This window comes from Ranitomeya variabilis, chromosome 2 (genome assembly GCF_051348905.1).
Source record: "Ranitomeya variabilis isolate aRanVar5 chromosome 2, aRanVar5.hap1, whole genome shotgun sequence".
Taxonomy (NCBI): domain Eukaryota; kingdom Metazoa; phylum Chordata; class Amphibia; order Anura; family Dendrobatidae; genus Ranitomeya; species Ranitomeya variabilis.
In genome coordinates, this window is record NC_135233.1 from 385,081,899 (window position 1) to 385,094,332 (window position 12,434).

At 52.1% G+C, this 12,434-nt stretch overlaps 1 protein-coding gene across 1 annotated transcript in view; it reads left to right on the plus strand.

Moving 5' to 3' along the window:
- Window positions 1-10,631, plus strand: part of LOC143806199 (major histocompatibility complex class I-related protein 1-like) — a 164,694-nt gene extending 154,063 nt beyond the window's left edge. Inside the window, exons 7-8 of the mRNA XM_077286320.1 lie at window positions 2,090-2,435; window positions 9,321-10,631. Coding sequence (XP_077142435.1) covers window positions 2,090-2,160 — 71 coding nt within the window. The 3' untranslated portion in view covers window positions 2,161-2,435; window positions 9,321-10,631. The remainder of the gene's footprint in view (window positions 1-2,089; window positions 2,436-9,320) is intronic.
- Window positions 10,632-12,434: the final 1,803 nt, after the last annotated feature.

The following is a 12,434-nucleotide window of genomic DNA, read 5'->3' on the forward strand; positions in this document are numbered from 1 at the left end:
TGGCTCCCCATCCTTCTCCCCTGCGTTCATGGCTCCCCCATTCTTCTCCCCTGCATTCATGGCTCCCCATCCTTCTCCCCTGCGTTCATGGCTCCCCATCCTTCTCCCCTGCGTTCATGACTCCCCATCCTTCTCCCCTGTGTTTATGGCTCCCTATCCTTCTCCCCTGCGTTCATGGCTCCCCCATTCTTCTCCCCTGCGTTCATGGCTCCCCCATCCTTCTCCCCTGCCTTCATGGCTCCCCCATTCTTCTCCCCTGCGTTCATGGCTCCCCATCCTTCTCCCCTGCGTTCATGGCTCCCCCATTCTTCTCCCCTGCGTTCATGGCTCCCCATCCTTCTCCCCTGCGTTCATGGCTCCCCCATTCTTCTCCCCTGCGTTCATGGCTCCCCATCCTTCTCCCCTGCGTTCATGGCTCCCCCATTCTTCTCCCCTGCATTCATGGCTCCCCATCCTTCTCCCCTGCGTTCATGGCTCCCCCATCCTTCTCCCCTGCGTTCATGGCTCCCCCATTCTTCTCCCCTGCGTTCATGGCTCCCCATCCTTCTCCCCTGCGTTCATGGCTCCCCATCCTTCTCCCCTGCGTTCAAGGCTCCCCATCCTTCTCCCCTGCGTTCATGGCTCCCCATCCTTCTCCCCTGCGTTTATGGCTCCCCATCCTTCTCCCCTGCGTTCATGGCTCCCCCATTCTTCTCCCCTGCGTTCGTGGCTCCCCATCCTTCTCCCCTGCGTTCATGGCTCCCCCATCCTTCTCCCCTGCGTTCATGGCTCCCCCATTCTTCTCCCCTGCGTTCATGGCTCCCCATCCTTCTCCCCTGCGTTCATGGCTCCCCATCCTTCTCCCCTGCGTTCATGGCTCCCCCATTCTTCTCCCCTGCATTCATGGCTCCCCATCCTTCTCCCCTGCGTTTATGGCTCCCCCATCCTTCTCCCCTGCGTTCATGGCTCCCCCATTCTTCTCCCCTGCATTCATGGCTCCCCATCCTTCTCCCCTGCGTTCATGGCTCCCCATCCTTCTCCCCTGCGTTCATGACTCCCCATCCTTCTCCCCTGTGTTTATGGCTCCCTATCCTTCTCCCCTGCGTTCATGGCTCCCCCATTCTTCTCCCCTGCGTTCATGGCTCCCCCATTCTTCTCCCCTGCGTTCATGGCTCCCCATCCTTCTCCCCTGCGTTCATGGCTCCCCATCCTTCTCCCCTGCATTCATGGCTCCCCCATTCTTCTCCCCTGCGTTTATGGCTCTCCATCCTTCTCCCCTGCGTTCATGGCTCCCCCATTCTTCTCCCCTGCGTTCATAGCTCCCCCATCCTTCTCCCCTGCGTGCGTGGCTCCCCCATACTTTTTTTCCCTGTCATACTCACCTCTCACCGGGCGGCGCAGAACTTCCCGGCATCTCTGCAGGCTGCAGCGTCTTCCTTCCTGTCTTCAGCGGTCACATGGTAGCCCTCATTAAGGTGATGAATATGCGCATATTCATGACCTTAATGACGGTACTATGTGACCGCTGAAGACAGGAACACTGCCGGCGCTGAGACGAGACAGAGACACAGTTGCAGCCACCGCTGGAGCCTGGAGGAAGGTGAGTATTACGTCTTCAGGGAGGGGGGGCAGGAGGGAGGAGGGGGGCAGGAGGGAGGAGGGGGGGCGGGGAGGGAGGAGGGGGGCGGGCACTTGACCCCGGAGTTTAAAAAACAAACAAAAAAAAAACAAAACCTAGCAGCGCAAATCCACTTACAGAATCTGCCGCCCCCTCTCTTCTGCCGCCTGAAGCAAAGAGATCAAGTCGCCTCATGGTAGCGGCGTCCCTGCACATAGCTAACAAGACTAGATTTACATACAAGAAAGAGGGGGCTATAACTCAGGAACAGAGAGACACAGAAGTAAGAGAAAAACATCACCAGATTCAGGAGAACAGCGGAATTTACACCAGGTAAAAACATTTACAGATTTACAGCACCTGACAGATCCTCTTTAAATACTGAAATAGCAAATACAGTCCATGGGGATGCGAGGAGCTGTTTCTGGGAGAACGCAGACATGTTTCTCTTTGATTTCATCGTCTCTGATTTTGGTTTCTGACTTTTTGTAGATGAAGAAGATGAGAGAAGATTAAGAAACTCAGTGACACAAGAAGAGAAGATTATTTTTCCAATCACCTGATCTACATTTATTTTATGCTTTTTCATTTATTAGAAATCTAGGATATAAAGGAAACCAATCCTCTAAGGAAAAGCTTGTGTGCTGCCAAAAAACTATCCTGACCTTCAGTACTGTGCATTATCTGTGTGTGACCATCCTATACGAGCTGATTTTGTGCAATTTAATACTAAGCAATCACCCCTCCATGATTTGGTAGGTTGTGAGTCATCATCTCATCAGTATTTTGCAGTGGTGTTGCCGCCATCTATTATTATATGGGTTTGCTCCATGCTGATGTAGGGGACAGGGACCTGGTGAGCTGTGCAGACGGGTGGAACCATTGTTGCCGGGAGTCGGGGTTCCGGGGGACGGATTTGAGGGGTGCATGGGAAGCCAGGCTCATGTGACAGGAGGAAGAGTGACGCAGGGAGAGGAGAGGAAAAAAAAGCAAAACGCGCGAAAGCAGGGGCAGAGAAGCGCGGGAAATCTCTGAGGAGAGGAAACTGCAGCGCAGTTGTTGTGAGTGTGCAGGCCGCAGTGAGACTTGCTGGAAGCAGGGGGAAAACGTGCAACAGACACTGCGGGCAACTACCAGAGCCCCCAAAAAGAGGCGCATTCGTCGTCAGCGACCCCCCAGGCAGAGGGGTAGTGCTGACCAGCTCAGGGACAGTATTACCGCGCTCCCTGAGAGCACCTTGCCAGAGAGTGCTACGGACTCACATGGTTTCGTCTCAGCTGTGACTGATACTGATTATTCTCCTAATCCTCCTCAAAAAGACTCTTCTCTGGACTGGGAGGCTGTTACCTCGGATCAACGTCCGCCTGCAGGAGGGAACGCAGCACCGCAAAAGACATTCTGGACTCGACTCTACGCCTGGGCCCGTCGCCAGAAGACACCTCCTTCCTCCGCCATCAGGACTACGGCGTTGTCGGAGCCTCAACGTCAGGACTACATCGCTGAACCAGCACTGATAAGTGACCGTTGTTGACTTTATCTTAGTAGGGAGTCACTAGTGAGGCGCTGCCGCGTTCTACGGGTATAGTTCAGGGCGGTCATATAGTAATTAGGATTTACTGCGAGATTGTGTTCTTGTATATAAGTTCCCTGCGTGGAAAAACGTTTGTCATTTTTTTTGGTTGGAAGTTAAAAAGAAAATTAAAAACGCTATTTGCTTTCTGGCTCCTATTTGTCCCTGCATCCTTCTTTACCTGCGGTCCCTACATTTGGCGTAGTCGGCAGGATGCAGGATCCAAAGAAGGAGCCAGAAGATACGGAGGATGGGGCTGGGCCTAGAGCTTCTCTCTCATTGGGGGCCATGTTAAACAATTTGCCCAAGTTTAATGGGAGCAACATGTTGTTGTGGAGCTGGACTGAAAGGATGAGGGGGCTGTTGAGAATGCATCCTATGACCCCAGCCCTGGAAGCAGAGGTGGCCATTATGGCCTTAGACGGAGAGGCTCGGGATTCAGTGATGTTGAGACCCCCCACAGAGCGGAATACTTTTACCGGGGTGTTACATGTGTTAGAGGGGACGCACGGGGATCCCACCGACGTGGGAGAGCTGCGGGCCCGGTTGTTTGGACGGCGACAAAAAGAGGGCGAGACTGTCACTCAGTACATGAATGCTCTGCAAGAGCTAAACATTGCAATCGTGCGGAAAGATGGTATGGGGATGGGACATGTTGACGTGACCCTGCGCGACCAACTGGTGACGGGACTGCGGGATGAGTTGACCAAACAGGCTCTACGTGAACGAGTGTGGGTCGACCCGCGCCTGACTTTCTCCGACATAGGCAATGAGGCCCGCACCCGGGAGCAAGAGAGGGGGGTGACGGTCCTGACAGGAGAGGCTCGGGTTATCCAGACCGCTGCACCAGGAGGGGGTGAGCCGTCGTGGGTTCAGGAGATGCGGCAGGAGCTCAAACAAATCCGAGAGGAACTGGCCGAAGTTAAAAAAAATGCGCGAAGCCCAAGGGAGCTACCCCGGGGGCAAGGGTCTGGGAGTCCAGCTCGTGGCGCTCGTTCAGGATATTATCCGGTCCCCGGTGCTTGCTATGGTTGCGGGGAGGCAGGACATTTCGCACGGGAGTGCCCCCGGAGAGGGAGGGCCTCGTCACGGCGGCCGTTAAACTAGAGGACTCCGAGCTAAGGGGACGACGCTCGGAGTCAGAATCCCCGCGGATGGGTGGTGAAAGTCCCGAAAATTTGGTTGCCAGCTGCCCCCTGGTTTGGGCAGAGTTTGAAGGGCGGGCTGTACGTTGTCTGGTGGACACCGGATCTCAAGTCACGACGATGCCCGAGGCCTATTTTAGAAAACACTTCCCTGTGTCAGTCAGACCCCAATGGGGCCCCGTAATCCGGTTGCAGGCCGCCAATCAGCTGCCCATCCCAGTGGAAGGGGTCACCTGGATGCAAATATCTTTATGTGGGAAAGACCTGGGCCGCCGGGGGGTTGTGTTGACGCGGGGGGATCCCAGCCCACAACATATCGTGACTTTGGGGATGAATGTATTGAAGGACTTTGGCAGTTTGCTGTTAGGGGAGACCACACAAGAGACACTCAATCAGTGGGGGACCAGTACACCTCAAGGCTCCGTGTTCAGACAGTTAGTGAGGGAAGTCCGTGTGCAAGAGACCTTTCAGGAGGGAGACATACTAGGGAAAGTAATCACCTCCCCGACAGCAGAAGTGACGTTTCCCCCAGGACAGACTGTTATATCCCTGCCCATCCGAGCTCGCATCCCTCTGGAAGGAGTGCAAGTGCAGGTTGAGCCCACCTTTACGTCCCCTTTGCCCACAGGACTGCTGGTGGCCCGATCTCTGGCTACTGTTAAAAATGGGGCCGTACCAGTGCGATGTGTGAATGTGGACGAACACGATGTCGTGCTACGGGTCCGAAGTGAGATGGCCAAAGTGTTACGACCGTTAGAAGTGATGCCTCCTCCAGATACTTTACAGTTAAAGGTGGATTCCCCTGATCCCTGGATGGTCAGTGTCCGGTCTACACAGGATCCTGAGCTGATAGCGTTCCGAAAAGGTCAAACTATTCTGGAACATATGCGAGCAGAATTACCGGGTCTGGATCCATCACAAGTCTCGCGAGTGCAGCGGCTCCTTGGACACTATGCTGAAGTGTTTGCGCAACATGAAGATGATTTTGGCTGTACCACGGCCATCGAACATGGAATTCCGACCGGAGATACAGTGCCCATCAGGGAGCGGTACAGACAGATTCCCCCGCAGATGTACCAGGAAGTAAAGACGTTGTTAGGCCAGATGCTACAAAAGGGAGTGATCCGCGAGAGTCAGAGCCCGTGGGCTGCCCCGATCGTGCTGGTGCGGAAAAAGGACGGCACGCTCCGGTTCTGTGTAGACTATCGTAAGCTAAATGCATGCACCGTCCGAGACTCTTATCCACTTCCCCGTATCGAGGAGTCTCTCTCCGTGCTGGGTCGGGCCAAATATTTTTCCACCTTAGACCTAGCCAGCGGATACTGGCAGGTCCCGATGACAGAAGCAGATCGTCCTAAGACAGCGTTCATCCTTCCCATGGGACTATTTGAGTTCAATCGAATGCCGTTTGGGCTGGCCAACGCTCCAGGCACCTTCCAACGATTAATGGAGCGGTGTCTGGGGGATTTGAACTTCGAGGCCACTCTCATTTATCTGGATGACATCATCATCTACGCCCCAACATTCGAGGAACATCTGTGCCGACTGGAACAGGTACTAGACCGGTTGCTGAAATTCGGGCTTAAGGTGAAGCCCCAGAAGTGTCACTTGTTCCGGGAACAGATCGAGTACCTGGGGCATGTGGTGTCCGCCGAAGGAGTCCGGCCATCGCAGGAGAAGATTGCTGCAATCCAGGAGTGGCCCACACCGGAGACCGCTAAGGATGTACGGGCGTTCTTGGGCCTCGCTGGGTACTACCGGCGCTTCGTGAAGAATTTTGCTCGCCGTTCTCACAATCTACAAGTCCTGCTGAAAGGAAGCTCCCCCAAGGAACGGGGAAAGAAGATACAATGGCAGGAGTCACAAGAAGCAGCGTTCCGGGACTTGAAGACAGCTCTCATGGAGCCGCCGGTGTTGGCTTATGCGGACTTTTCGCAACCGTTCATCCTACACACCGACGGCAGCTCTCAGGGATTGGGGGCTGTGTTGTCTCAGGTTCAGGATGGGCGGGAGAGAGTGATCGCCTATGCGAGTCGGTCTCTTCATGACTCTGAGTTGAACCCAGACAATTACAGTTCTTTCAAGGTGGAGCTGCTGGCCGTGGTGTGGGCTATGACGGAGCGGTTCGCTGAGTACCTGGCCGGTTCCGAGGTGCTGATACGCACGGATAACAACCCATTGGCACATCTGGAAAATGCAAAATTGGGTGCCCTAGAACAGCGCTGGGTAGCCCGGATGGCCAAGTACAGATACCGTATCCTTTACAAGCGAGGAGCGGAGAATGTTCATGCTGACGCATTATCTCGTCTGCGGAAGAATCCCCCAAGGACTAACCGAGATGAGGAGCTGGAGGGAGAAGAAATCCCCTACGCCATCGGGGGCGCTACTCGGACGGCTGTGAGCCGGGAACAGACCGGGAACGGAACGGCTACAGGACTGTTGGTTCAGAGTCGGGACGAATGGATACGGCTGCAACAGGAAGACCAGGAACTAGCTCCATTGCGACAGTGGATAACGAATGGTCTATTGCCCGTGAGAAGCCCTGGACAAACTCTCCCGTCAGACCTGAACCTTCTTCTGCGGCAGTGGGAGCGCCTAACTCTTCAGGACGGGCTCTTATGCCACTTAACCATGGCTCAGGCAGATTCCGAGCCGACCTGGCAGATGGTCTTACCAGGGCCCGTGGTGGCCGCAGTTGCTAAAGAAGCTCATGAGTCCGGGGCACACTTCGGAGTGAAGAGGACGTTTAAGTGGCTGCAAACTCGGTTCTATCATCCTCGGCTGCTTGCGGAAGTACAAACTGCCTGTAGACAATGTCGACAATGTGAGCTAACCAAGTCACCGGAGGAAAGGGCGCCTGTGCAGAGCATCACGACGTCTGCCCCTTTTGAAGTATTAATGATAGACTACATTACCATTGGAGCAGCGCATCAAGGCTACGAACACTGCCTCGTTATGGTAGATCATTTTTCAAAATTCGCGGTAGTCACCCCTACCCGTGATCAGACAGCTGAGTCGGCGGCGAGCGCTATCTGTAAGAACTTTATTCAAGTTTACGGCTGTCCGAGGCGAATACATTCGGATCAAGGCGCCTGTTTCTTGGGCAAAGTCATGGAAGAGCTGCATCGCCTCTACGGCATTGATAAGTCACGCACCACACCGTATCATCCCCAGGGAAATGGGGCTTGTGAGCGGTTTAACCGGACTTTGCTTCAAATGCTGCGTGCGCTAGAACAAGATCAGAAGGCCCGCTGGCCGGAGTATGTGTCGGACCTAGTGTGGGTCTACAACAATAGAGTTCATCAAGTCACAGGACGCACCCCGTATGAAGTGGTCTTTGGGCGCCCAGGAAAAGGCATGACAGATCTGGAACTGTCTTCGGAGGAAGAAGGCCCCCAAACAGGGATGGCTTCGTGGGTGCGTGATCATCGGCATCGGCTGCAGACCTTACACCGACTGGTACACACTCGAATTCGGGAAGTGGAGCATCGGAGCCCCCCTACAGCAAAACCCCCAGAGTTCCGGCCAGGTGATCGAGTACTCGTTCGAGAGCAAAGACCGCAAAACAAGTTAGACCATCGTTGGGAAAAAAACACCCTATCGGGTGCTTCGCCGTATAGACCCGCATGGACCTGTATATGAAGTGCAGTCTGAGGCCCTCGGAAGTACAGGTACTCGCATTCTTCATCGCAACATGCTCCGGTTGTGTCGCTCTGTTGACTCGGACACCCCGGAATCCGCAATCAGGGAAGAGCCACCTACGACTGAATCCCCCAACAACCATTGGTGGGATGAAGAAGATGATGAAGAAGAACGGCGTCAAAATACTCCCCCTATCTCGACTACTACACTACCCCTGACCAGTCACTCTTCCGCTGACGACATTTCCCCAACACCCCCTATACAAGGACCCTAGCCACGACGTTCTGAACGTTCTACTGCCGGTAGACCCCCAACTCGCTACAGTCCTGACTTACACACCAGACAGACCCAAGTGTGGAACAATCCGTCAGGTGGGCGACCTGTCAGTGCGAAGGCCTCGCCCAGGGACTGGCGAGCATACAGGGTGGGGGAATGTAGGGGACAGGGACCTGGTGAGCTGTGCAGACGGGTGGAACCATTGTTGCCGGGAGTCAGGGTTCCGGGGGACGGATTTGAGGGGTGCATGGGAAGCCAGGCTCATGTGACAGGAGGAAGAGTGACGCAGGGAGAGGAGAGGAAAAAAAAGCAAAACGCGCGAAAGCAGGGGCAGAGAAGCGCGGGAAATCTCTGAGGAGAGGAAACTGCAGCGCAGTTGTTGTGAGTGTGCAGGCCGCAGTGAGACTTGCTGGAAGCAGGGGGAAAACGTGCAACAGACACTGCGGGCAACTACCAGAGCCCCCAAAAAGAGGCGCATTCGTCGTCAGCGACCCCCCAGGCAGAGGGGTAGTGCTGACCAGCTCAGGGACAGTATTACCGCGCTCCCTGAGAGCACCTTGCCAGAGAGTGCTACGGACTCGCATGGTTTCGTCTCAGCTGTGACTGATACTGATTATTCTCCTAATCCTCCTCAAAAAGACTCTTCTCTGGACTGGGAGGCTGTTACCTCGGATCAACGTCCGCCTGCAGGAGGGAACGCAGCACCGCAAAAGACATTCTGGACTCGACTCTACGCCTGGGCCCGTCGCCAGAAGACACCTCCTTCCTCCGCCATCAGGACTACGGCGTTGTCGGAGCCTCACCGTCAGGACTACATCGCTGAACCAGCACTGATAAGTGACCGTTGTTGACTTTATCTTAGTAGGGAGTCACTAGTGAGGCGCTGCCGCGTTCTACGGGTATAGTTCAGGGCGGTCATATAGTAATTAGGATTTACTGCGAGATTGTGTTCTTGTATATAAGTTCCCTGCGTGGAAAAACGTTTGTCATTTTTTTTGGTTGGAAGTTAAAAAGAAAGTTAAAAACGCTATTTGCTTTCTGGCTCCTATTTGTCCCTGCATCCTTCTTTACCTGCGGTCCCTACACTGAGAGTGCATTAGTTCTGAGATCTGGGCAGGTACATACTGCTGCCCCTTTTTGCCTTCTTCCCAGAGCCATAACCTTTTTATTTTCCCATCAATATGAACATATGAGTATGAGACCTTGTGTTTTGTGGGACAAGTTGCACTTTTGAACAACACCATTGATTTTACAATACAGTGTGCTGGAAAAAGGGAAAATAATTTCAGTGAAGTTGCAAAAAAAAAGTGCAATTCCACAATTTTTTTTCAGGGTTGTGTTTTTTTGCCGTGTTCTCTAAATGCTAAAACTGACCTGCCATTATGATTGTCCAGGTAAATACAAGGTAGTAGAAACAATACAAGTATATATACATTTTTAGTGATATTGGTGTTGGAGCTGTGAGCCGATGTATCCTGTGCTTATAATATAAGTTGTAGTTGGAGTGGCCCCCAGACGCAGGACAATGGGGTACTCGGTACCGGGTCTATCGGTTCTGAGGATGTTACGGTGGTCCGACCCAGTCTGTGGTCCTGCTAAGGGGCGCCCAATAAAAGGTGGAGGTGGTGGTGTAGATCGCAGTAAATAACGAGGACACAGGGTTGCAGTCTCTTTACCTCTTTACTGAAGGCTTCAGCATCCGCAATCCAGAGCACTGCTAACAGGGCTGGCTGAGACCGGCCGGTCCGAAGGCACATCCTTTGCAGGTGGAAATCAGTGCCTACCTACTAGCGCCTGGGTGTTGTAGTACTTCCCTGCTGAGCACCACGGGATAGTCCTCACAACTGTCGTGTATGTTTCTGTTCTTTCTCTCCGTCCCCCAGATGATATGGATAGGACGCACGCGTATGATGGGGTAGGCCTGGAGTTATTTTATAGGGACCCTAGAGACGCCCCTCTCCCACAATTGCCTCCGTTGTCTTCATTAGGTGTAAAGGTGAGACAGCCAACCTAAAATTAACTGCCCTGCCGTTGGTTTGAAGTAATGCGTAGAGCCCAATACTTCCTCGGCGTTCCGGCTACAGGCCTCAGTAGGATGTTGCCGATCTCGGGGCACGACTCCTCCTGGTTCTATCGCCTTTGTGCTGTGATCTCGTTTCTCACTTCTCCACAATATCCTTCGCTTCGTGTCCTTTCTTAAGATGCCGCCGCAATGAAGTGCAGGCGCGGCTCCGTAACGATCTGTCCTTTCGCTAGGCCTCTGTCAGGATCCCACCCCTGACAGGGACCGCCCTGAATCTTCCCAAGCAACCTCTTCTCTCACTAGATGTTACCTGGGCAAAACCCAGTCAGCTTCTCTCTAACTTCCTATCCAACCCCCAGTTTTACCAAAGTGTGAGGAGTGGCCTAATACATAGAACCCTTTGCTCCCCCTGGTGGCCAGAGTGTGAAGTCTAGTGTGTGTGATACCTGGTCAGGTGAACTCCTTTAGTGCAATCAGACATAACATCGCCCCCCTTAGTGGCAGAGCGACAATACTGCAACGTCCAGGACTCTGGGGCGCTGCACATACACAGCTCTGAGATAAAGCACATCCGTTATTGCCTGGTATTGCTGAATTGTATTTATTCTTAGAAAATAAAGTATTTATAGTGATGTCGTCTCCCAACACGTTTTGTTATAGTCGGTTTTATAATATGTTTATTTGAGGATTATGTGATCACTTTTTATTGTCTGCAACACGTCATTTTCTTCAGCTTCAGTCTAAAAACTGGACTCACATTGTATAATAACAAACTAGTAAAACCTAAATTAAAAACAAAATGAGCAAACACCCGGCAGCAAATAAATATTAATAGTGCATGAAAATAACATAGGCGACTTGGTTAACATCATTTTGATTAAAAAAAAACTTAAAAGCCGCCCTACCATGTCAAGGTGACCCTCTTCAGGACAGTTCTAACCTCTAGTAAGAAAACCTTACCATGTGTCTAATGATGTAAATGTAAATAAGGGCCGAGAAGCACCGAAGCCCCGACTAATGGACACCCAGCAGTGGGGAGCTAATTTGCACAAAGCACAAAAAAACTGAAAAAAACATAGAAAAGCAATGAACTGGTACTGGTATATATATTGGTATATTAGTTGTTGTGCATGCAGCGTGTAAGCGCATGTTCACACTGGCCACTAAACAGATAAAACTAGATACTACTAGATGTTAGGGTAGAATAGGGTCACCGTGACGTGGTGGGACGGCTTTTACGTTTTTTAATCAAAATTATGTTAACCAAGTCCCTTATATTATATTTATTTACTGCAGGGTATTTGCACATTTTGTTTTTATCTTGGGTTTTTGTCTGTCTAGTGGCCAGTGTGAACACGTGCTTACACGCTGCATGCAAAGCAACTTATATTCTAGTTAAATGCTTTTGGTTTTTAATAACAAACTTGTGTAATAGATATCACATCTATTACACAAGTTTGTTATTAAAAACCAAAAGCATTGCTTGATTGATAAAAAAAAGTCACAGAAAAGAAAGCATCTGTTATTTTCCATTCTTCTGCAGTCGCACCTGTGATGCTTTTTACAACCGTTTTGAAGATGTTCCCATATCTGTATAGGGGCCTGTAACCAAGTGCAGGGAGTTGGGGTGAGGAGGGGTTTTTACAAAAAAATCACTTTGTCTTTTGAAGAATATTTCTGTATAATCCTAAAGTAAATGTATCCTAATATTGGTAAGATAACGTCTGCTCAGCTCTTTTAAACATCTCCTTCTTTCATCCAAATTGCCCCAGACCATCTCTGATCTGTCTAAAGGTACCGTCACACTCAGCGACGCTGCAGCGATATCGACAACGATGCCGATCGCTGCAGCGTCGCTGTTTGGTCCCTGGAGAGCTGTCACACAGACAGCTCTCCAGCGACCAACGATGCCGAAGTCCCCAGGTAACCAGGTTAAACATCGGGTTGCTAAGCGCGGGGCCGCGCTTAGTAACCCGATGTTTACCCTGGTTACCAGTGTAAATGTAAAAAAACAAACACTACATACTTACATTCGCGTCCCCGGCGTCCGCTTCCCTGCACTGTGTAAGCGCCGGCCCTAACAGCAGAGCGGTGACGTCACCGCTGTGCTTTACTTTACGGCCGGCACTGACACATTCAGCGCAGGAAGCTCTGAGCAGCAGCGCGGACGCCAGGGGACGT